This window comes from Pteropus medius, unplaced genomic scaffold (genome assembly GCF_902729225.1).
Source record: "Pteropus medius unplaced genomic scaffold, Ma_sr-lr_union100, whole genome shotgun sequence".
NCBI classification, from domain to species: domain Eukaryota; kingdom Metazoa; phylum Chordata; class Mammalia; order Chiroptera; family Pteropodidae; genus Pteropus; species Pteropus medius.
Window position 1 is genome coordinate 1,051,261 of NW_024345479.1, and position 23,865 is coordinate 1,075,125.

Consider the following 23,865-nt stretch of genomic DNA (forward strand, 5'->3'; position numbering starts at 1 on the left):
CCCCCTTTGTTTCTGAACAATGGGCTACTCAGAGGCCACCTGCCCAGGCCAGGCTCTGGCAGGAGAAGGGGCCTGGGGGATGCACTCGGCATGTCCAGCCTGAGCCCCAGGCCCTGGGCGGCTGGTACAGAAGCAGATTACATGGCTGGGGTTTTGGCTTTGACTTCAAGGGCCAGGGGCCCAGCCCTTCTGTAGCCCGGCTATAAAAGGCTGCCCAGGGTCTCTGTCCAGACCAGACACTGCTTCTGACCCGTGGACACCATGGCTGCCACCACCACCAGCATCCGCCAGTTCTCAACCTCTGGCTCTGTCAAGGGCCCATGCGTGCCCAGCGGGGGTTTCTCTCGGATGTCCACTGTCCGTGTCGGGAGCTCCTGTAGAGCCCCCAGCCTCCTGGGATCTGGCAGCTGTGGCAACATGTCGGTCACCTCATCCCGCTTCTCGGCGGGCTTGGGGGGCGGCTATAGTGGGGGCTACACTTGCAACCTGGGTGGGGGCTTTGGCGCCAGCTTCGGTGTATCGGATGCTCTGCTGGGTGGTGGTGAGAAGGAGACCATGCAGAACCTCAACGACCGCCTGGCCTCCTACCTGGAGAAGGTGCGCGCCCTGGAGGAGGCCAACACCGACCTGGAGGTGAAGATCCGTGACTGGTATAAGAAGCAGGGCCCTGAACCCACCCGTGACTACAGCCACTATTTCAAGACCATCGAGGAGCTGAGGAACAAGGTGTGTGGACCAGCCAGCTTCCTGCCCTCTGCTCTCTGTCCTCAGTACCTGCTTCTGACCCATTCTATCTCAACTCTGGGTCTTTGTGAACATTTCTCTTCCACCTGGGGTCTTCATTCATTCATTCATTCACTCACTCACTTGCCCTGGAACCCTGCCCTGGGGCAGTCCTGGTCCCAGGCTTGGAGGATATCCCATGCAGGGAGGTTTTCTTGAATTCTCTCTTTCTGAGAGGCGTGTATTTGGGGTGGGTGATGGAGGAGTCAGCAGGGAAGGCTTCAGAACCTTGAAGGCAGCAGAAGGCATTCCAGGTATAGAGAACAGTACGGAAAAAGGCATAGAGGTGGGGAGCTGAGAATGGATGTCTTCTCACTATCCCAGTACCCTCTGGGTCTGCTGTCTGCCCACCTCACCTCCTCCAAGAAGTCCTCTTGGGTGGATGGCACTTGCCTTTTGTCCCCAGATCTTGGGGTCCTTTCAACACTTTGAGGTTCAGTCTACGCCCTGTTCATTATTTTGATTTCACTGAGTCTGATATGTTTTTATGGCTGCTTTAGTTGTGGGTCCTCCTCTCTTCCTCTGTGATGGTCACTCTGGGGATCTATGAGGGCAGAGGACAGATCTCTCCTTGCAGATTGGGGGAGAGTCCCTGAAGGAAGGAGCTATGGCTTCCTACTCAGACTGGAAGCTCCCAAAGGAGGGAATTTTGCTTACTTAGTCTCATGAAGACAACACACGTGTGCGCGTGTGTGCGCACACACTACTTCTAAGACCATGGTCTTGGCATTCCGTAAACGTGGCACCTGGGCTTCTGCACAAACACTGGAGGGTCCTACAGTGCTGCAGCCCCCAGAGGCAGGTGAGAGGTCAAAGATGCCGAGAGCCAGGCCTGGTTGGCCCAGGGCAGTCAGGCCTGCTCGGTGTCCTGGTGAGAAACCAGGCTTGGTGCTGGCCTGCTAGGGGTTTGTCTCCTTCTGCCTGGAACCTCTGCCAGCCAGGGAATTCCTGCAATTGCCCCCTGGAAGCAGAGCTACTGGGAGTGCCAGATCAGATACCGGGCTTGGCCTGGGCAGCGGGGAACCCGGGGGAGCCCTGGTGAGTCAGTGTTCCTGGTTCAGTCAGCCAGCGACTCACCGCCATCTCCCAGCTCACCCCACACCAGGCCTCCACACCTCTGAGTCACTGTGCCCCTCAGGGTTTTTCACAATGGCCCCTCTCTGGGCCCAATCAGCTTCCTGAGCGGGGAGGTGGGTGGGATAGGCCCACAGGTCTGGTGCAGGTAACAAGCTGGCCCTCGGGCACAGTATGGAAATAGGGCCTGAGCAGGTGGCTTCCTAGACCCAGGATGAGCCTACTGGGGCTGCTTTTGCCTGCAACGTTTCCCCCTCTTACTTCTCCTAGCTTCAGCCCTCAGCTCCTCCTCCAGCTCCACCGAGACCTCTCTGCTCCCTCTGGGCCTCGCTCTCCTCCCGCCCCCATGACCTTCGACGGGAGCTTCTCTTAGGCATTTTTCGCAGTAAAATGACAGCAGCAAGAATAATAACTAACCCTCTGCTCTTTCCAGAGCCTTCCATGTTCTCACTTAAACTTCCCGGATGACCCTGCGGGAAAAGAAAACTTTGCTTTAGGTTTGAGTTGGAGCCAGTCATAACCTCATTAATTAACTAATCACTTAATTAAACTAGTGTTTGCTGAGGCCCGACTCTGGGCCAGGCGCAGTGCCCAGGGCTGGGGATTCTGAAGGGAGTGAAACAGATATGGCCTTGTTCCCTGGGACTCAGACTCCACTGGAGGAGGAAATAACCAGAAAAGTCATGGAACAATTGCACCTGGGAGAAGTGCCGTGAAAGAGAGATGGCCGGGGAGGAGGTTTGACCGGGAGGAGGGACCCAGATTGAGGGCTTCCTGGAGGAGGTGGCGAGTGAGTCTAGAGGTGAAGTTAGTTGGGGAAGAGGGAGCAAATTTCAGGCAGCTTGGGCAGTGACCCCACAGTGATTGAGGGGTGCATCTGAGTTTCTCCTCTGGCGTCGTGGTTACCTGTGCCTGGGCATCATGCCCCCACCATTCTGCCAGGCCCCCAGCAGGGTCCTCAGAGGAGGAGAAGACCACAGGGACCCTCCCACTCTGGCCCACTCTCCAAAATGCTGCAAGACGGCTGTCACAGGGCCCTCTCAGGTGCTTGCTCACTGAGCACATTGTCTCCCCCAGATCCTGGCGGCCACCGTGGACAATGCTCGCTTGGTGCTGCAGGTAGACAATGCCCGCCTGGCAGCCGACGACTTCCGCACCAAGTGAGTCTGGGCCTCCGGGGCTGCTAGGGGTGGGTTTGGCTCTGCACACCACAGAGCCCTCTGTGTGTATGAGGGGTGGCCTCGTGGCCCTCCGTGTCTCATGCCCCTACCCTCCCCACCCCAGGTATGAGACGGAGCTGAACCTGCGCATGAGCGTGGAGGCCGACATCAATGGCCTGCGCAGGGTGCTGGACGAGCTGACCCTGGCCAGAGCCGACCTGGAGATGCAGATCGAGAACCTGAAGGAGGAGCTGGCCTACCTGAGGAAGAACCACGAGGAGGTGAGGCCGGCTTGGGAATGCATGCAGGAGGAGCTCTCCTGGGAACAAGCAAGGCTGAGGCCCTCGAATCCCCTTGGGCCCACCCAGGGGTCTGCATCCTAGGCAACCCTCACAGGGCCCTGGGTGAGGCCTGGAGGGTCCTCTCCCCACAGAGATACTTCCCTTGTCCCTCGAAGCACGGCCCATTGCGTAGCGGCAGTTAATATCTAGTGAGCAAATCAGTCTCAGAACATGCATGCTAATTATTACAATTAATTATAATAGTGATAGTCATAACAACGAACATCTGCCCAGCGTATTATAAGTGATTCACAGTAATTACTTCAGCTGATACTGACAGCCGTCCTGGGAGAAGGCGCTTGTTCTTTCCTTCACCAGTGAAGAAACTCAGGCTCAGAGAGGTGAAGAGATTTGTCCAAGGCTGCACGGGAGTAACCACCCCGTCTGTCTGACCCATGCTCACACCCAGGTCTCACTCCACTACTCTGCCACGTCTCCAACCTCTTTTTTCAGAGAACTCTGGGTCCCAGGGACCCCCAGGCTCAACCCACGACCCTGCAGGGGGACTAATGAGCCTGCGGCTCCCTTCTCAGTTGCCCTGTGGGCTGACGGAAGCGGGGAGCCCAACCCCCGAGGAGCAGGAGCCCAGAAAGAGTCTCCACTTGGCTTTGGGGCTGGTTATGGGGATCGCATTTCCTAAGGAGGTCTGGCTCTGCTGATAGCGACTTGGGGCTGCTTTCCTCTTGCTGTGCTGCGTGATTGGCAGTGGGTGACAAAGCTGGTGGTCAGCGTTGGCGAGCGAGGTTGTCCTGGCTTATCTCCTGCCATGATGGAGAATTGCCGCCTGTCCCGACCCAGCACACATTGGGGGTGAACCCCGAGTGCGTGTTGGGAGAGATGTTTGAGGAGCTGTTGGCCTATCTGTGTCTGTCTGTCATCTGCACTCATCTCCTCAAGGTAGAGAAGGCCCCAGGGTCTTTCGCCAGGATGGCCTCGGGTGAGCTTTTGCTCTGCTTTCTGCCAGGAAATGAACGCCCTGCGAGGCCAGGTGGGTGGAGACGTCAGCGTGGAGATGGACGCCGCCCCTGGCGTGGACCTGAGCCGCATCCTGAACGAGATGCGTGACCAGTACGAGAAGATAGCCGAGAAGAACCGCAAGGACGCCGAGGACTGGTTCTTCAGCAAGGTGGGTGGCCGTGTGTGAGCAGGTGCGCACGCATGCGCGTACGTGTGCTGCGTGCTGAGTACGGGCTGGACAATGTGTGGATCCACAGACTGTCCCAGCTGGAAAGACCTTTGGAAACCAGTTGGACCAACCCCCGATGTGTAGATGCAGATGTGAGGCTCAGAGAGGCCTCAAGCTCACACAGCCCTTCACTGCGGCCTGGGGACCGGGTCCAGGGCTCCTGGCTCCCAGTGAGGGCTTCTCCCGCACAGCCTTCGTGGGTATGTCTGCGCTTGGATGCATAACACATATTCTTAGAAAACACACACTGAGCAGCTACAGTGCCCTGGACAATAACAGGCACAAAAAGAATAAAACCTAGGGCCTGTCTTTGAGCAGTGCTTGCAGCTCAGGAGGAGTAACCAAGGTAAATGACCACGAAGCAAAGTGAATTCTGCTAAGTTCCTGTGTGGGCACAGAGGATGTCTGTGTGCAGGTGTGTTTGGGGCCCCATACAGGCCAGCGGGGTGCTGGGAGAGCAGGTCCGGGAGGTCAGAGCTCAGGTAGGGCCCGTGTCCTCCCTCTGCCCCACCTCCGCAAGCTTCCTCAAGCCCCTGTGGCCCACCCTGCCTTCCAGACGGAGGAGCTGAACCGTGAGGTGGCCACCAACACCGAGGCCCTGCAAAGCAGCAGGACGGAGATCACCGAGCTTCGTCGCTCTGTGCAGAACCTGGAGATTGAGCTGCAGTCCCAGCTCAGCATGGTAGGGCGTCTGTCCTCTCCCCGCCTGTAACTTCGTCCCAGCGCAGGCCCAGCCTCGTAAGCCCCCAGTTGGAGAACCAGAGACTCCCGCACTGTGTCACTTCACGCAGTGATACGGGCCCCTCTCTGCCCTGGTTCCTGCCCCACCGCACTGGCAGCACCCACAACCCCACACGGTGGGGCCTCCCTCTGGGTTCTCCGCTGTAGGGAAGGTTCCCATCTTGGTCTCACCCAGCCACCTACCCCCTGACCCACAGAAAGCATCCCTGGAGGGCAGCCTGGCGGAGACCGAGGCCCGCTACGGGGTTCAGCTGGCTCAGCTGCAGGGGCTCATCAGCAGCATCGAGCAGCAGCTGGGTGAGCTCCGCTGTGACATGGAGCGTCAGAACCATGAGTATCAGGTGCTACTGGATGTGAAGACGAGGCTGGAGCAGGAGATCGCTACCTACCGCCGCCTGCTGGAGGGCGAGGACGCCCAGTGAGTGGGGCACCGGGGACCCGCTCGGGCGGGCTGGGGCCCCTTCACCCAGTGAGGGATGTGCGAGCTGTGGTAATAGCTCCAGCAAAGGCCAGGAGGAGGCAGGGAGGTTTGCAGGGGGGTGAAACTGAGAACAATGGCTGGGATCCAGCTGTGAGGAACCCTGAAGGCCACAGAAAAGCATGCAGACAGGATAATGTAGGCCATGGGACACTGTGCACAGGAGGGGTATGATCAAGATATCTCGGAACACCCACTCTGGCTGCAGAGGGAGAAATGCATCAGCGGGGCCACGGCGGGCTCAGGGAGCCCTGTCTGGAGGCTGGAGCAGGGAGTCAGGCGGGTGGACCGTGAGGCGAGGGGCGGAGGGCGGGGAAAGGAAGGCGATGCACCAAGGGGATGTGTTACAGTGAAAAACGGCAGGGCTGGGTGCCTGGACGCGGGGGCGGGCGCGGCTCGCAGGCAGGACTCGGTGAATGTCGAGTGAGCACACACGATAACTCTGGGTTTCTGGTTTTGATGACTGTGTCATTGGTGATGCCATTACCCGGGATGGGATGAGGAGCGATTGGCAGGAAGGCAGAGCGGGGCGTTACTCTAAAGGGTCGCGAATGTTCAGAATCTTCATGCTTATTCGCATATTCCAGCTTTTCTGCTCCCTGAAGATAGTGAAGTCCATCTGCAGTCTAACCGCAGTCTCTCCTGCTTTAATTGATTCTATTTGTTGGACCCTATGGGGTATAGAAAAACCACTTGCTCAGCTTCTCCTTGTAAATCCTTGATTAGCTGCAAAGTGCCTCTGAGCCTCCTTTTGGGGTGTCTGCTTTCCCCCTGGGCCCGTGCCCGCTGACCCTTGTGGTTGCTGTTCTCTTCCGTGCACGCTCAGCTGTGATTTCTCTCTGATTTGCTGGGACCTCTCTCCCCTGGCCCTGGGCTCCCCCAGCTGCTCCCGCTCCCAGAGGGCTGGGCTCCTAGTGGGCACCCCTGGGTTGACAGGTCTCCCTCTTTCTTCCTGCAGCCTGGCCACCCAGTACTCCTTGTCCCTGGCCTCGCAGCCCACCAGGGAAGGTAAGAGCTTGCCCCGTCCTGCCCAGACCGGGTGGGGGAGGCTGAGGACCCTTCCGTGTGGAAGCCTGGGGGAGAGGCTCCAGCCTGAGGTCCCCTGCACCCCCTCTACTGCCCGCACCCACAGTGACCAGCCGCCAGGTGCGCACCATCGTGGAGGAGGTCCAAGACGGCAAGGTGGTCTCTTCTCGAGAGCAAGTCCATCGCTCCACCCACTGAGGCCCCTTTCCACTTGCAACAGCCCAGCCTCGAAGGTCCTGGGGCAGCCATCGCCTTCAGCTCCTAGCATGCTACTGCTGAGCCCCGAGTGCCTGTCTGGGCCACTGCCCAAGAGCTGTTGCCTTTCTGTATCTGCTTCCTGCAGCCCCTCACTGAGGGGCCTCCTGGGTTTGCCCCAGTGCACACTATTAAAGCTTTGCCTGAAGTTCAATGCCTTGTGTGATCTGGTGTGGTCATTGGCTTAGGGCAGTGTGGGCTGAGGGACTGGGGGAGGAGAGTTTGTTGAATGTTTGGGTGGCGCTTGTCAGCTGCTAACCTATTCTACCCACCCCATCCAGGCCTGGGAGGAGGAGAGGGAAGGAGGCAGAAGGATTGAGGGTGGGGCGTGGGGGGAATGAGACAGCCCAACAAGCTGGGAAAGTTTCTAAGAATCAGCCCCCGGGTCCCCATTGCTTATGGCTGGTTGCTGGGAGGGCCCCTAGACTTTCCGAGGGAACCACGCCTGTTCTAAGAGAACTCTTGCCTAGCCGTGAGCAGGTCTGGTTCAAAATCAGAGGGAGAGGGGCTGGGCAGGGGGTTTTCCGAAGGAGTGGCCCGAGACATTGATGGGTGAGAGGAGGTGGCAGCAGCACAGCCAGCCCAGGAAACCAGACTGGCTCTGCCCAACTCGGGGGCGTGTGTGGGGCGGGGTGGCTGCTGTGCGTGTGAGTGTGGGGGGCGTCCTGTTTTCTTTGGTGGCTTGGCAGCTGCCAGGCTATTGGGGAATCTCTCTCAGCTGCTGGCTGGGGCTGTCTGGGCCTGTCTGGGGAGTAGAAGCCACTGGCAGTCTGAGACACGACTACATTCCACCCAGTGGGCCTGCTGGGACCCTGGGACCCAGGGCCCGGCTGGGGCGGTGGGCAGGGCAGGGTGGGGCTGTAGGGAGGCTCAGGGCACATCCTGAGGGGCCACAGTCAGGGGACTGGGTGGGGCCTCTGGAGAAGGCTGTTGCGGGGCGGTGGGGGGGTCTCAGGAAGACCCTCTTCTTGAGCAGTGTCCTTTAGGTTTCAGCCGGCTGGGGCCTGAGGTACATGCCCCTCGCCTCACTCCGAAGCCTCTTGGGGTCTAGGAAGGAGCCTGGAAAGGGGCACGCCCCTCGGTTCTCCCAGCTGCCATTTCCCCATCCTGCAGCTAAGCTCCTCTTTTCCCACCTGAGCCCAGGATCCCCCTAGCCCCTCGCCATCTGTTAGAGGGAGGTAGGAAAAGATTTGTCTGGGTCGCCAGGGGGTCTAGGGATGCGGCAGTTCAGAAAACTGGCCAGATGGAATCATTACCCCAGATGTGCTTCCTTGGGGTCAAGGCTGTGCAGAGGGGCCAGGGTGCCTGGGGTCCCAGGGACGGGGGATGACCGGTAAAGCCCTGCCAGCCCAGTCTTGCAGGTAGGTGAGGTGCTCACTTCAGCAGTACATATACTAACATTGCAGGTAGATGGGGCGGTGGGACACTATCCCTCTCAAGCCCCAGTTTCCTTATCTGTAAAATGGGGTGATCATCTGAGGTAGGTTTAGGACCAGTTTTCAGGGTGGGATTGAGGCTCGGTTCTCACTGTCTCCCCAGTACCCAGCCCCAGGCCAGGACTGTGTGTGAAGCGGTGTCTCATGAAGGAGAGTAACCTCAGGCTGGGGCTGCCTGGTTCTCCAACCTGTTTCCCCACCAGACGCAGGGTCCCGATGGGCCAGGCTGGGGTGGCAGCTGCCTGGGAGGGCCTGGTGACGGTGACGTCCTGCCTCTCCTCTTCTCCGTATTAGGTCATGGGAAAGCATAGCTGGAGGGCCTGCCTGAATCACAGGTGATGAGCCCGGGACCAGAGACACGCGCACACACACATGCAGACACCCAGCATGGGGTTCGGAGTGAGGCAAAGCTCCGGTGGTGGGAGGAGGGGGGCCCACAGCCACCTGGGAGCTGGCAGGCGGCCAGCAGTGATGAAAGCCCAAGGGAATGGAAACAGAGGATGGAGCCTGTTGTAATCGTTATGCCCGCCCACTTGTTGGCCTATAAAGGAGGCGGGCGAGCCCCAGCAGTGACACGCACCTCAGACCTCTCTCCTCTAGAGCTCATTCGCTCTGTGCTCGCCCACCTCCTGCCGCCGCCACCATGACCACCACCATCCGCCAGTTCACTTCCTCCAGCTCCATCAAGGGTTCATCGGGCCTGGGCGGTGGCTCATCCCGCCCCTCCTGCCGGCTGTCTGGTGGCCTGGGTGCCGGCTCCTGCAGGCTGGGGGCTGCCAGTGGCCTGGGCGGGGCCCTCGGGGGCAGCAGCTATTCCAGCTGCTACAGCTTTGGCTCTGGTGGTGGCTATGGCGGCAGCTTTGGAGGAGTCGATGGGCTGCTGGCAGGAGGTGAGAAGGCCACCATGCAGAACCTCAACGACCGCCTGGCCTCCTACCTGGACAAGGTGCGCGCCCTGGAGGAGGCCAACACGGAGCTGGAGGTGAAGATCCGCGACTGGTACCAGAAGCAGGCCCCGGGCCCCGCCCGCGACTACAGCCACTACTACCAGACCATCGAGGACCTGAAGAACAAGGCAGGGCCTGCTGGCGGGAGGGGCCTGTGGGGCATGACTTCTTCCCCATCTCCTGCCCGTGACCTGGAGTCCAGCCTGGGGGGCTGGCATCGGCCTCAGGAAGCCAAGGACAGCTTGGCTTTGGCTTGGCCTTTGGGAACCCACCTTGGGGCTGCGATGTACGTGTGTCACCCTTTTCAGGGGGCAGCGGGCTGGGTCAGGGACAATCATGGAGCTCCTTTGAGCTCCAGTTTCCTCATGGCAGAGCTTCTCGTCACCTCGTGTAGTGATAGGATAAGGCAAGTGGACGCTTGTGGAGGGCTAGGCTCATGAGGCTGCCAGGTACATGGGCATCTCTCTCCTTGGAGTGCTATGGGGATTTGGGGCAATGGTGGGGTAAGGGGTCTGAGTGAGTACCCGATGACACTTGCTAGGAGCTGGAGGCAGAAGAGAGGGAGTAGGACCTTAGGAGGCCTCTTGTGAGCTTTACTTGGGGATTTTTCTGCCTTCCCCATCCCTCCTGCTGTCCCCTCAAGAATGGGGCTGAGCAAACCTGGGGAGAGGGGACTGCTGTCTGCCGGATCCCCAGGCCAGCGCTTAGCGGGGCTCATGACTTCTGTTTTGAAACTACTCTTCAGCGAGGTCTCTTTTAGCTTTCCTCTTGGGGGAGCCCCTCAGAGGCACCATCTCCCCAGCTGTAAAATGAAGGGATTGCCCGTATCCTCTCTGCTTTCTGGGATTCCGGAACAGCTTCTGTCCCGTGGGCACCCTCCTATTTTCTGGCTGTCCTGAATTCTCAGCCTGAGAACTCCCTGCTCTGGTTTAAGGCAGAGCCTGGCATGGGGGTCTGTGTCGGGGGAGGTAGGTCCTGGGGGAACAGGAGGCAAGTTTCAGCGCATCAGACTCCTGCTGGCTCCACCTTTGTCAACAATTGCAGCAGAGTAAAAGGGAAAGGCTGGGTGGGAAGGGAGCCTTCTTGGAGAAGACAGCCACCTCCTGGCCTCCAGGCAGGAAGACCCATCCCAGAACCCTGACCTGGGCTGAGCTACCCTTACCCAGTGACCTGACTACTCGCCTACCTCCCCAGATCCTCACGGCCACCGTGGACAACGCCAGTATCCTGTTGCAGATCGACAATGCCCGTTTGGCTGCTGATGACTTCCGCACCAAGTGAGCCTTTGCCAGTGAGCTAGAAAGGAACTGGGGGGCATCCCTCTCCACCCTAGGACTCCTTGGCTGCTTGTGGCATGGGCCAGGAGCCGGGGTGGGGGCGTCTACCTCTTTGTCCAGGGTGCAGCAAATTCTGAAGGTCGCTGGGCTTAGGCTGATGATGGAAGAGAGGGAGGGGAGGCAGAAGGCAGAGAGGAGAGAATTAGAAATTAGAGGAGAGAGAATTAGAATTAGAAGGCAGAGAGGAGAGAATTGGGTGGAGGTTGGGCCTTGCCCTGCATGGTCTCAGGTCCCTGGGGCTGGATTTGCTTCCACTCCATCTTCTCATTATTTCTCACAAGCCCTTAGTGCCCTGGTGAAGTCAAGGTGCTGGCCAGGACCTGGACCTGCCAGTCCGAGCATCGAAACTGAAGCTTCTGGTTTCCTTTTCAGGTTTGAGACAGAGCAGGCCCTGCGTGTGAGCGTGGAGGCCGACATCAATGGCCTGCGCAGGGTGCTGGACGAGCTGACCCTGGCCAGAGCCGACCTGGAGATGCAGATCGAGAACCTGAAGGAGGAGCTGGCCTACCTGAGAAAGAACCACGAGGAGGTGAGAGGGAGGGGGAGCAGGTCGAAGAGGCCGTGGAGTGGGAGGCAGGGCTCTGGGGCGGGGCCAAGATTGAGACCGAGGGAAGAGTACAGAACAGGTGCTTCAGGGCTGGTCACCTTATAGGGCTGCCCTGTCTGTGGAGCCAAGCAGCAGAGGAGCCTCCTTCCAGCTTCCCTGAATCTGGGGAACCTCCCAGGGGCCCAGAGAGACCTCTTCTGCCTGCCCTGGCCTCCCTCAGGAGGACAGGGGATAAGTGGGGAGGTCTCTTCCTTCTCCCAGCTCAAACCCTTGAATCTGGGTCCTATGTAAAAGTTTGGAAATTAGAGGGGATATTCTGGAGGCACAGGCCTAAGAATGAGATTGTATTTTTGGAAGCCCTCAGTCTAATGGGAGAGACACAGAACCTGCCCTCAGGGAGCCCCCAGTCTGATGGTGGAGGCAAAGCCCATACAGAGCAGGTGCATAAAAGTCTTTGGGAAGGTCAGAGGCTACAAGACAGGTGGAACGAGAAAGGGGTCTTTGGGAGGGACCCGGAGAGCTTGTGTGGGAGTGGGAGAGCAGGACAGGCACGGATGCCCACGCCACAGTCCCCCTCCTCCACAGGAGATGAGCACCCTGCGAGGCCAGGTGGGCGGTGAGATCAACGTGGAGATGGACGCCGCCCCTGGCGTGGACCTGAGCCGCATCCTGAACGAGATGCGTGACCAGTACGAGAAGATAGCCGAGAAGAACCGCAAGGACGCCGAGGACTGGTTCTTCAGCAAGGTGGGGGCTGCTGTGGGCTGGAGGCCTCTTCCAAGAGATGGGTGTAAGGACCGAGTCCAGACGGCAAGCCCAGTGCCTGGCATCTTGGGGGCTCCCTCTCCTTGGTGAGCTGCATGGACCCCAGGCTCACCCGCTGCATCTACAGGCTTGGGACTTGGCTAAAGCTAGGATCTGGGGGGTGGCTGGGGAGCCCCGGGGAGCTCCACTCAGACCCCAGGAGCTTCCTACCCTCAGGAACTAGCACAAGGGGCCAGGCTACTACTCTCCTGGAAAGTTCTCAAGTTTCTTATTCCTTTCTTATTCTTATTTCCACTCGTAGGGATTAAAGATAAAATTAACATCATTTCAAAGATTTTTGGGCTTTGGGAAGTGGGAAGCTGGTGAGAAAGCACTGCCCTGGTCAGGTGGTCCAGGGAAGGTCAAGGCCAGGGGTATTATGGGGAGCGGGAAGAGCCCCAGGTGCCTGTCTGGGCACAGAATGGGCCTTGGGCTGAGCATATAAAGGGCATGGCGGTCGTCTGACTTGGAGAAGGGATCCCAGGCTCACGTTGCACTGTCCTGGGTCCTGTCTGCAGACAGAGGAGCTGAACCGCGAGGTGGCCACCAACAGCGAGCTGGTGCAGAGCGGCAAGAGCGAGATCTCCGAGCTCCGGCGCACGGTGCAGGCCTTGGAGATCGAGCTGCAGTCCCAGCTCAGCATGGTACGGCTGCTGCCAGGCCGGGGGTGGGCTCAGGGCCCCGGAGGGACATTGACCACCATTGCTGACCCCTGCTCCTCCCACCTTCCTGCAGAAAGCATCCCTGGAAGGCAGTCTGGCGGAGACCGAGAACCGCTACTGTGTGCAGCTGTCCCAGATCCAGGGGCTGATAGGCAGCGTGGAGGAGCAGCTGGGCCAGCTGCGCTGTGACATGGAGCAGCAGAACCAGGAATACAAGATCCTGCTGGACGTGAAGACGCGGCTGGAGCAGGAGATCGCCACCTACCGCCGCCTGCTGGAGGGCGAGGATGCCCAGTGCGTGGGGGCCTGGGTCCAGGGTTGGGGGCCTGGGTCCAGGGTTCTGGGCCAGGGGTGGAGGTGGGGCTCTCAGACCCACAACTAATCTCCTCTCTCTGTTTTCTTTGCAGCCTGACTCAGTACAAGCCCAAAGAACGTAAGGATCTTGGTAGCTGAGGGAGGGGTATCACCTACCTGTACCTTGCTGGAGGAGGGTCCCCAGGAGCTCCAGGAAATGATGGCTGATCTTTAGGCCTCAGGGCTGATGCTTAGGAGAATAAGAAGAAGGAGACACTGTCTAGTCTGATGGGGGGCGGGGCAGGGAGTTGGCCCTTAGCCCGGAGTTCCTAGTCTGATGGGGGAGATATGGTCCTGGCTCTGGAGACTCTTATCTGTTGGGGAGAAAGGGACATGGCCTCCCGATCTTTGTTCGGAGGCCCTACAGGTGAGCAAAAGTAGTCCTGTCTCTGGGCTCTAGTCTGATGGGAGAAAGGGACTTGGTCCTTGTCCTCCAGATCTCAGCTTCATAGGGAAGATGAGATCCTAGCCCTGGGGTACCTGGTCTATGGGGGTAATGGGGACCAGGTTCTTATCCTGGAGAGTCCAGTCTGATGGGAGAGACAGGAGCATAGTCCACACCCTGAGAACTGCAGAGACACAGAGATAAACACCACTTCGGGGAGCACCCAGTGTGCATGAGGCCTGGAGGACGTGGGGGTCAGCATCGCTCCACCCCTCTGGGAAGTAGGACTCATACAGGGGCCCCAGCATAGGGACAAGATGGAAGGGAGAAAGAGGCGAGGGCAGGAGGGACACAGGTGTGGGTGTGATGCTGAGGGGCCGACGGAGGCATGGACACCGAGGGTCTATAGGGGAGAGAGCTGGCTCCACTCAGCGGCTGGGGGCTGAGCCGGGCTCTCTCGGCCCCTGCCCACCTCCGAGTGTCTGTCTCTTGCAGCTGTGACCACCCGCCAGGTGCGCACCATTGTGGAAGAGGTCCAGGACGGCAAGGTCATCTCCTCCCGCGAGCAGGTCCACCAGACCACCCGCTAAGGACTCTGCTCCCCTGGCCAGCCCCCCAGGGCCCCTCAGCCCTGCAGCCTCTGGGCTTCCCAGCCTCAATGCCCCCGGCTTTCAAGTGCCTTTCCTATACCCCACGGCCTGACCAATAAAGCTTGTTGACTCAGATGTGGAATGCGTCCTGGTTGTGAGGTGGACCCTCATGAAGGATGGGTGAATGACGGGGCTGGGGAGGAGCTGATGCGAGCAGGGGAAGGAGTCTGGTGACACCCACTGTCACTGACTTAGGGGTCAGGGTCATCTTAGACCAGAGTAAAGAGAAGGTCTGGGCAGAGCTTGTATGTGTGGGGGCTTCGCATCTCCCAAGGGCCGGTGATCCGAGGGAGGGTGGTCCAGTGCCAGACCCAGGGTGAGGTCAGCGTATGGGGGGTCTTAAGTGGCCACTTCTTGTTTTATAAGTAGGTCCGTGACCATGGGCAGTCACTTCCCTTTGCTGAGCTTCATTTCTCATCCAGAAATGGACAAAAAGAGCTCAGGTCACGGAGCCGGAGTCCCAAGGGATGATGCATCCAGTCAATCGCTCCTCGAGGTTCCTCCTCCGAGAGGGGCAGGGGTGGGCAAGGACGGGAGTCAGGGTCCTTTTGGGAGAGGCACGGGGTGGGGGGGAGAGGAGGCAGGCTGGGTGGTTAGGGCCCCCAGTATCTGATCCCAGGAGTAGGAACTGGAGACCTGTATCTCTAGAGAAGGCTGTGGACCCCGGGCAGCTGTGGGAGAAAGGTGGGGCCATCCTCAGGGATGTTTCCTTAAATGGCCAGCTGCAGCTCAGGATGGGGATGCTGGGGGCGGGGTGGCAGGTGCGAGTTGTGTCTGGGAAGCAGCACTACCTCACTTGATTCCAGCAGCCTGGAGGTGGGGGTGAGTGGGACACTGCAGCCTGGGGAAGGGGGCAGCGGGCAGGGGCAGCCCTGCCCAAGCCACTCCCAAGACCCTCTGGGCCCCAGATCCTTTCACTCTGGTGGCCTGTGATGAGCAGTTGGGGAGGAGCCCGATACCTGGAAGTCTGCCTTTGAGTAAATCCGGAAACCACTGGGTGGGGTAGGCCTGCTTTCCTGGTTTTCTTAAAAAAGTGGGGTTACATGGAAGGGGTTATGAGAGAAGGAGTGTCTCTTCCCCTCAATTCACTGATAAGCCTGGGACCGTCTGCGCTGCAGAATCAGACCAGGGCATCCAAAAGCCTGAGCTCTCCTGGTCCCTGGCGACTGAGGGTGGAGCTTGGGGCAGGGAGTGGGCAGGAACAATCAGATTCGCACCTTCCCCCTAGGCCTGGCATAGTGGTGGGGCTTGGGAGGGGTGGCTGTGTATGAAGTGAGCAGCTGGGTGTGGGGACTTTAGGCAGGTCCCAAGCCGTCTCTGAACTTTAGAAGCCACAATAAGTGAAGAGTGAACCCCAGCTAACAGTCCTTCCGGCCCTGATCCTGGGGATGGTGAGGGCAGTGAGCTGGCTGGTGTTTGGGAGCCCACGCTGCAGCGGTAACTAGAGCCCTCGACGCAGGCTGGCTGTGCAGGTTCCGCTCCATCAGAGGCTGGCGCCTCTCAGCCGTCTGAACAGCAGTCAGGGCAAGGATGGAGGGCAGGCGGGAGGCACTGTGCCCCCCAGTCCACCACGGCACATTCCACCACAACCAGAAGAACCAGCCCTGGGCTGAGGGTGGCTCATCCGGAGGGTGATCTCATTTATTTGAACAACCATCCCAGGAAGCAGGAAGGCTCTGGGAAGAGGCGCTCCATTGTGTAGATGGGGACACTGAGGCTCTGAGAAGCAGTGACTCAGCCCTTTCCTGGAGCCCGGCACGTTAGGGGTGGAGCAGGTGCCAAAGGGGAGGCGGCTGTGCTGGGAAGAGGAGCCAGGAGCGTAATTCCTTCCCAACCCCAGGCTCCCAGGCAGCGGTCCTCTCCCTCAGACTCCAGAGGTCCCCTCCTACTGATGATGTAGCTGAGAAGGGGTCAGGTTGGAAGAAAGTCTCCCCTCTGCTGAGAAAGAACCCACAAACTGGCAGTGGGCGGTGGGGATGTGTGTGGCTCAAGAGGCAGTCATGGGGGAGAAGCCAGGTGTGCTGAGAGCTAAGCCAGGAGAGGCAGTGGTTGCTGTGTCGGGGTTAGGGTTCTGCGGGTGATGGTCCTGGGCCCAGAGAGGGAAAGCCCCGCCCTTTCTAGAAGTGCTCAGCCCAGGCCTGGGCAGGTGGGGGACACAGGGCAGAGGGACTAGGTCCAGAGGGCCTGTGGGAACCCTGATGGACCGCAGCTTAGGGGCACACACACTCCCTCAGACCCCGTGCACTGCTGGTCTCCTGTGCCGTCCTAGGCTGTGGGTGGCTGAGGAGAACAGAGAGACCTGAGCCAGGACGGTTCTGCCGTCAGGCCCAGGGCTGAGGACGTAACTGAGCTTCGCCCAGCCATGGACTTTCCTGAGAGTGTCTTAGTTGTGCAGACCATCGTGAGGGGCCATGACAGCTCCCACCCTTGGGAAGGGGGACGTCAAACATGTGGGAGGGTAGAGGACTGCCTAAGGCGGGCTTGGTACTCACTGATTCACCCAGATCCTGGGACTAGTCATGGGGCCAGAGCCTGCATCAGGGGCATATGTTCAGTCCCAGGGAGCCTGCCCCTCCCTGCTGGCCCCTTCACCCCATCACGGCCTGAGCGCATGATATCGGGACTGTTTCTGCCCCCTCTCTCCCCACCAGATGGTAAGCCCCCAGGGCTTCTCTTGGTTTTTTTTTGCACCCGAGTGTACATAGTAGGTGCTTCATAAATATCTGTGAATAAATGCAATATGGCCACCAGTCTGTGCCAGTGCTTTATTTATTCCGTTCCGTCTCTAACATGCCTGCGAAGTAGTGCTGGCCTTCCTAATCCCGGAGAAGGACACTGAGGCTCAGAGAGGCCGAACGACTTGCTCAACACCTGGCTCCCACTTGCCTGATTCCAGGCTGCTCTGTCCTGGCGTGTTCAGGCTCTTCTCTTTTTATCCTGCCCTGAGGCCGTGGCTCTGGCTCCCACGGAGGCTGGGGGCCCAGCAGCAGCCTCCTTTCTCCCTTCTGTCTCCCTGGGGACTCCTTCCCCTGCCCTCTCTTCTCAGGGCCTGGCTGGTCATCAGCGGACCTTTGCCAGGGCCAGGTTCGTCCCGGTGATGCTGATGCAGTGGGCCGGAGCGCTGCCCGGGGAGCTGGATGGGATACTGGTGATCAATCTGGTTTGGGAATCACAGCAAGTCGAGGCGTGGTACTGGCCAGTGATATTTTCTGGCCAACTCTGGAATGAGATGACCTCACGCCCGAGATGGGGCGGGTGGAGGAGAGAGGAGAGAGGCCAGGTGGGGAAAGGAACCCCCTGCCTGGGAGGTTGCCAGCTGGGTGGGAGTCAGTGCTCTGCGCCCATCAGACCTGGTGATTCTGCTCTTGGCAACCTTAGAGCAGGTGTAATGGAGGAAATGTCCCTCCCACCCCCTTCTCTGCCAATTCACATCTTCTGAGGCCCAGCTGCAGCTGCCCCTGGTTGCTGCCCAGGCATCTTCTGGAGAGGAACTCAGAGGCAGCCCCTTCCTTTCCTTCTGGGGCTCAGAGTTGGTAACACTCACCCAGCTGCATCCCGCAGGCTGAGCACCTCAGGGTTTCCTGCACCCGGCGCTGTATTCTCGCCCTAGTTTTCTCTCTAGGTCAAATGATGAGTCCCAAAGCCAGAGACTGTGTCACATCTTTCCCAGTCCCTACACCCTGAATGCTGGGCATGCAGTGGGTGCTTGGTCTGTGGTGTTGATGGTTTGGTTGGCAATTTCCTTTGTGTAGCTCCCTGGACCCTCAGAGATGGGTCAGTACTCCTCGAGGAATGGGGGAGGGGCAGCGATCCAATTAGAAAGGAGGTGGACAGTGTGCCGAGGACAGAGAAGGACAGCTCCCGGAGAGCACTGGGAGAGCCGGTGTGTACCTCGGTTAGGGTGCCGGAGCTGGGTTTGAGTCTTCACTCCTCTGCCTCCAAGCTGTGTAACCTGGGACAATTCTTTCACTCTCGGGTTGGGGCTTGGTGGCCTTTGGTAGCTTCGAAGGTCATTTCTAGTTGTGAGGGTGATAAGTCTGTGATTGGACCTGAACTTCAGGCCCATCCTGACACCTGGGACAGCAGGATTTTTTGTCTAAGATTTCAGGGCCCCTTTGCCTGTTTTGGGGGCTGGGGGAAGGGAGCGTCAGGTTGTCTCTCCCAGGCCTAGTGCTGAAGGCATACGCGGGGCACAAGCTCTGCTCATACCTCTGGGCCCTGTGCCCACGAGCAAAGCGACTGACAGGACGCGATGTGGCAGTAACAAAGCTCTGGTTATGCTGAGGCAGAGACTTTCCTGCCCCAGGGTTTGAGGTGGTATCACGCAGCACAGCTCAGGCTGAGGCAAGCCTTCTCTCGGCTCCTCTCAACTCCACGGAGGCACTTCAGAACAAGGACCGTTGCCAGCTCTGTGGGTCACCTCTAAGACCACCCCGTGGAGGCTTCTGTTTTGGGGTCCAGATCCCCCAATCCTGTCTCTAGCTCTTGGGCCAAGGTCACTCTCACCATGCGCATAGCTCCATCTAGGCACCATGGGGAGGGAGATGAGAATGGACACGCCTGGCCCCTGTCTACCAAGTGCCTTGGGAGACGGCCCGAGCTCTGGGTTCTAGTCTCAGACTAGTGACTTTGGGCGAATCACTCTCTCTGGTTTCCCCTCTCTCCTCTCCATGTCACAGGATGAATTCAAGACAATGCGTATGTTGGAGACGCATAGAGAGAGTGGTTCAGGATGGTGGAAAGGGCTTGAGCTGGGCAAGCAAACACCAGGGGTTCAAACCTCAGCTCCCCATCGACTGGTGTCTTGAGAAGCCCACTTACCCTTCCAGCTCCCTCGTCTGTGACTTGGTGACAGGAATAGGCCCCTCATGAAACCATGTGGCACAGGTGGGGTGCTCTATACAATACCTGAGCATGGCAAGTGACAGGAGAACCACCTTCTCCCCTCTCTTGACTGAATGAATGAAGCTGCGAAGCCCAGTCAGGAATCTGTGCACACCGGAGAAAAGACTGTTGGGAACTGAGCCCTGGAGACAGTATGGGGACTTGGAGGCCCCTATACGGTGGGGTCAGGGGTTACTCATGGTACTAGTGGCAGAACAGGGGCTCCCTTCCATCACAGTTTACACCGGGCACTGGTAATTGGGTGGAGCAATGCATTGGGGGTGGGTTACTCAAAGGCTGAGAGTGTGGGGGTACAAGGGGGAGGGCAGGATGTGAGAGGGAGGTGCCAGAGAATAGAGCTGGGTGTGAGGAGGCAGGCAAGGGGCAGCCATGCTGGAGAGAAAGGATGGGGAGGCTGAGGGTCAGGGCTGGCCATTGGGGAGTGGACAGCAGGGTCTTTTACGCATGTTCCTCTCTGGCTGGTGGTATGTCTTCCCCTTTTACAGATGAGAAAACTGAGGCCCAGAGGGGCTAGAGGACTGCCTAAGCCATGCGGCCTGTAAAGGGCAGAGTGGGGATTCGAGCTACCACCTATCTGGCTCTGAAGTACCTGCTGGTTCCACGGTATACGCCACTTCTGGAAGTTCTGGAGGCTCAAGGCGGCCTCAGAAAACAGACTGAATCCAGTAAGGGAAAGAGAGTCATAGAATTTTTCGAACTAGAAAGGACTCCGAGATCACTCAGTCCAGTTTTGTCATCTACCCCCAGAGAGGGTAGATGAGGGGCCTGTGGTCACACAGCAGGCAAAGCAGAGTGAGGCCATGAACTCAGCTCTCTTGTCCAGAGCCAGGCATGTCGGATCCCTACAGGGGCATCCTGAGACAGCCCTGGGACGGCATCACTGAGGCTGCTTCAACCGAGGCTGTCACCGTGGGGCAGGGAGTCCTCCATGGGCTGACTCACTGCCTGGGGACGCAACCGCCACACAGCCGCCTGTGCCAAGGCCCTGCTGGCCCCTCGGGCTCCAGGAACAGAAGCCAGATTCCTGCCGCCCAGCCTGAGTCAGACTGACTCGTTTTTGTGTATTTTCTCTCAGCCCCACACCACCCCAAAACTGGGTGGGAACTCCGAGCAGCACAGCAAAGTGAGTCGACCCTGGGCTGAGTAATCCGGAGTGGGGAGTTGGACGGGACCTGCAGTGACGAAATCCGAGGGGAACCCGGAGTCAGCAGTTGAAAGGGCCCCACCTTTCCCAGGTGCATATAAAGGTGCCTGGAATTCGAGGCAGCCACAGCACCCTCCCAGCCTCGCTGAGCACCTTTCTCTTCTCTCCTCCACTCGCTCAGTCGCTCACCTCCCTCCTCAGCACCATGACCACCTGCAGCCGCCAGTTTACCTCCTCCAGCTCCATGAAGGGCTCCTGTGGCATCGGTGGTGGCTCCAGCCGCATGTCCTCTGTCCTGGCCGGAGGGTCCTGCCGGGCCCCCAGTGCCTACGGGGGGCTGTCAGTCTCCTCCTCCCGCTTTTCCTCCGGAGGAGCCTGTGGGCTGGGGGGCGGCTATGGCGGTGGCTTCAGCAGCAGCAGCAGCTTTGGTGGGGCCCTGGGTAGCGGCTTTGGCGGAGGATATGGTGGTGGCCTTGGTGCCGGCTTCGGCGGTGGCTTTGGTGCTGGCTTCGGCGGTTTCGATGGCGGCCTCCTCTCTGGCAACGAGAAGATCACCATGCAGAACCTCAATGACCGCCTGGCCTCCTACCTGGACAAGGTGCGCGCCCTGGAAGAGGCCAACGCCGACCTGGAGGTGAAGATCCGCGACTGGTACCAGAGGCAGAGGCCCAGTGAGGTCAAGGACTACAGTCCCTACTTCAAGACCATCGAGGACCTGAGGAACAAGGTGGGTGGACTATGTGGGTGAAGCATTGAGAGAGGTCATGTGTGCGCAGTGGCCCGGAGAAAACCACTTACTTGCTAGCATCGCCATTTTGTAAACAGGGGGACTGAAGCTGGCCTTGAAGGAGTAGCCAAGGGCCACTCAGAGAATTGGTAGCAGAAGGTCCTTTTTCAGCATCTAAGTGTCTGAGCTGAGCCTGGACCCCTGTTCTCCTATTCCTTGCAAGCGTTCTTTGCAATGCACCCTCGGCTTCTCTCAGCCTTGGGCCCAGGATGGGGTGGGTGGTGGGAGAGGTGGGATGCATCTCCTACATTCCCTGAACTGGGTGGAGAAGGTACCCCAGGCTGGCTGGGGGAGCATAGGGCATGACCCGTCAGCCAGGCGACCCCCAAATTTGGGGAAGCTCCTTTCTCCTCTCTGTGCTCTTCACCCCTGAGCAGCAGGATCTTGGCTAACCCAGCCTCCTGTCCTTCATCCCCTCTGCAGATCATTGCAGCCACCATCGAGAACGCTCAGCCTATTCTGCAGATTGACAATGCCAGGCTGGCAGCTGATGACTTCAGGACCAAGTGAGCAGCCATGGGGTGGGCCGAGGGCAGAGAGTATAGGGCAGGGAGCGAGCAGTGGGGCCGTTTATCCAAGAGGACCAGCAGGTATTGAGCCTCAGAAGCCTCACGGATGGAACCTCATGCCCTGACCTCTGTCTTGCCAGGTATGAGCATGAGCTGGCCCTGCGCCAGAGCGTGGAGGCCGACATCAATGGCCTGCGCAGGGTGCTGGACGAGCTGACCCTGGCCAGAGCCGACCTGGAGATGCAGATCGAGAGCCTGAAGGAGGAGCTGGCCTACCTGAGGAAGAACCACGAGGAGGTGAGGTCACTGCTGGTTCAGTGGGGTTGCAGATGCACCTGGGGTCAGGAAAGGGATCAGCTGACCTGACCACTTCCCGCCATCCCTTCCTAGGAGATGCTAGCCCTGCGGGGTCAGACCGGCGGGGACGTCAACGTGGAGATGGACGCCGCCCCTGGAGTGGACCTGAGCCGCATCCTGAATGAGATGCGTGACCAGTACGAGCAGCTGGCCGAGAAGAACCGCAAGGATGCCGAGGCCTGGTTCCTGAGCAAGGTGGGGCTCAGGTCCTCAGCCCTCCTGAAGAACTGCCCCGCCCGCGAGTGCCTCTGCGGTGCCTCATGCCTTCCGCTCTTCTTTCTCATCTCAGACCGAGGAGCTGAACAGAGAAGTAGCCTCTCACAGCGAACAGGTGCAGACTAGCCGCAGCGAGGTGACGGAACTCCGGAGGGTGCTCCAGGGCCTGGAGATTGAACTGCAGTCCCAGCTCAGCATGGTATGAAGGACCTGGTCCAGCCCCAGCCCCCAAGTCACCAGTAATGGCCACCACCACCTGAACACTGCCACAATACAGTTCCCAGGAGTGGGACTGAGGGATTATTGTACCCACTATATAGATGAAGACATTAAGGCCCAGAATGGTGGAATAACTCTTCTCCATGTCGTCTGGCCTATCAATGGCCCACCTGGGGCCAAAAGCTATGCACCTCACAGGAAGCATGCCCAGAGACCTGGAGAGATAGCAGTGACCACCTTCGATGACTCTCCTTTTTTCTCTCTTGCTCACAGAAAGCATCCCTGGAGGGCAGCCTGGAGGAGACCAAAGGCCGGTACTGCATGCAGCTGTCCCAGATCCAGGGGCTGATCAGCAGCGTGGAGGAGCAGCTGGCCCAGCTGCGCTGTGAGATGGAGCAGCAGAGCCAAGAGTACCAGATCCTGCTGGACGTGAAGACACGGCTGGAGCAGGAGATCGCCACCTACCGCCGCCTGCTGGAGGGCGAGGATGCTCAGTGAGTGCCAGGCCCCCCAGTCCTGCTCCACAGACCCTTTGGCCCCCTGCTGCTCCCAGTTCATCTAATTGCTCTGCCTTTTCTCCCCCACAGCTTCTCCCAGAACACATCCGGCCAAGCCTATTCTTCCCGAGAAGGTAAGGTTTCTGCGAGTTCTGGGCACTCCAGAGCACCACAGCCCATCTTCTCTCTATGTGGGACTAGCTTAGATCCCAGAGCATTTCTGACCTCTTCTCTTCTCTCCACAGTATTCTCCTCCTCATCCTCTGGCCACCAGACACGGCCCATCCTCAAGGAGCAGGGCTCATCCAGCTTCAGCCAGAGCCAGACCTCCAAGCATTGAGCTGCCTCTCCAGAGGCCCCTGCCCTGCCGCCGGCTCCGATTCCCGAAGGCCTGGGTCAGGCCCCTGTTCTCCCAGCGCAGTTCCCAGCTGTCTCCCCTCCCTCTCTGCTGGTGGTGGGCTAATAAAAGCTGACTTTCTGGTTGATGCAAACCTTTGTGGTCTCTGTTCTTGAACTGATGGGAGGGGAGTTGAAGGTGCCTCCCAGGAACCTTCTGGGACCTCACAACCTGGGGACCTCTCTTCCTGAAAGTCCTCCATGCCGTCTCAGGAGTGGGAGGTGGGATGTAGGACGGGAGAGAGCGCACACGTGTTACAGAGGTACTTTCCTTAGACCTTCCTGGCAACTCTGTGGGCTGGGTGCGGTCAGGCTCATTTTTGGAATGGAGACAACCCTGGGATTCAGAGAGGTTAAGTAACTTGCATGAAGTCACACTGATGTAAGAGGCATGACTGCAGTTCGCCTAACTTCAAAGTCCACGCCTTTCTTTTATACCGCTCCAACTTTTTAGATATTTTAACCCAAAGACACCAATGCTTGAGCTCTCAGCCCTACCCCTGTCTCCTCACATTTGCACACAATGATTTTTGTGTTGAATGGTGGAGGGAGAGCCTTCTGCCTTGGGGATGGTGGCCAGAGTTGTTAGAACCCTTCTTCTCCCAACCCGCTCTTCCTCATCACCCGCCTCAACTTCTTCCTCAGCCTGTGAATCGAGCACCGACGAGT

The 23,865-nt window shown here is 58.9% G+C and overlaps 3 protein-coding genes across 3 annotated transcripts; all 3 read left to right on the forward strand.

Moving 5' to 3' along the window:
• Positions 1 to 261: 261 nt before the first annotated feature.
• On the forward strand, positions 262 to 7,137 carry LOC120611282 (keratin, type I cytoskeletal 42). Its single transcript, XM_039873787.1, has 8 exons — positions 262 to 726; positions 2,935 to 3,017; positions 3,142 to 3,298; positions 4,323 to 4,484; positions 5,101 to 5,226; positions 5,483 to 5,703; positions 6,722 to 6,771; positions 6,896 to 7,137. Exons 1-8 carry the CDS (start codon positions 262 to 264, stop codon positions 6,985 to 6,987), a joined length of 1,356 nt encoding a protein of 451 aa, XP_039729721.1. The 3' UTR covers positions 6,988 to 7,137.
• Positions 7,138 to 9,045: 1,908 nt separating this feature from the next.
• Positions 9,046 to 14,241, forward strand: LOC120611127 (keratin, type I cytoskeletal 17). Its single transcript, XM_039873513.1, has 8 exons — positions 9,046 to 9,555; positions 10,622 to 10,704; positions 11,137 to 11,293; positions 11,897 to 12,058; positions 12,634 to 12,759; positions 12,851 to 13,071; positions 13,185 to 13,210; positions 14,012 to 14,241. The coding sequence occupies exons 1-8, from the start codon at positions 9,124 to 9,126 to the stop codon at positions 14,104 to 14,106; spliced, it is 1,302 nt and encodes a 433-aa protein (XP_039729447.1). The 5' UTR covers positions 9,046 to 9,123; the 3' UTR covers positions 14,107 to 14,241.
• A 6,041-nt stretch (positions 14,242 to 20,282) lies between these two features.
• Positions 20,283 to 23,236, forward strand: LOC120611296 (keratin, type I cytoskeletal 16). The gene is made up of 8 exons (XM_039873802.1): positions 20,283 to 20,942; positions 21,426 to 21,508; positions 21,652 to 21,808; positions 21,902 to 22,063; positions 22,158 to 22,283; positions 22,577 to 22,797; positions 22,891 to 22,934; positions 23,046 to 23,236. Exons 1-8 carry the CDS (start codon positions 20,421 to 20,423, stop codon positions 23,138 to 23,140), a joined length of 1,410 nt encoding a protein of 469 aa, XP_039729736.1. The 5' UTR covers positions 20,283 to 20,420; the 3' UTR covers positions 23,141 to 23,236.
• The last annotated feature ends 629 nt before the right edge of the window (positions 23,237 to 23,865 follow it).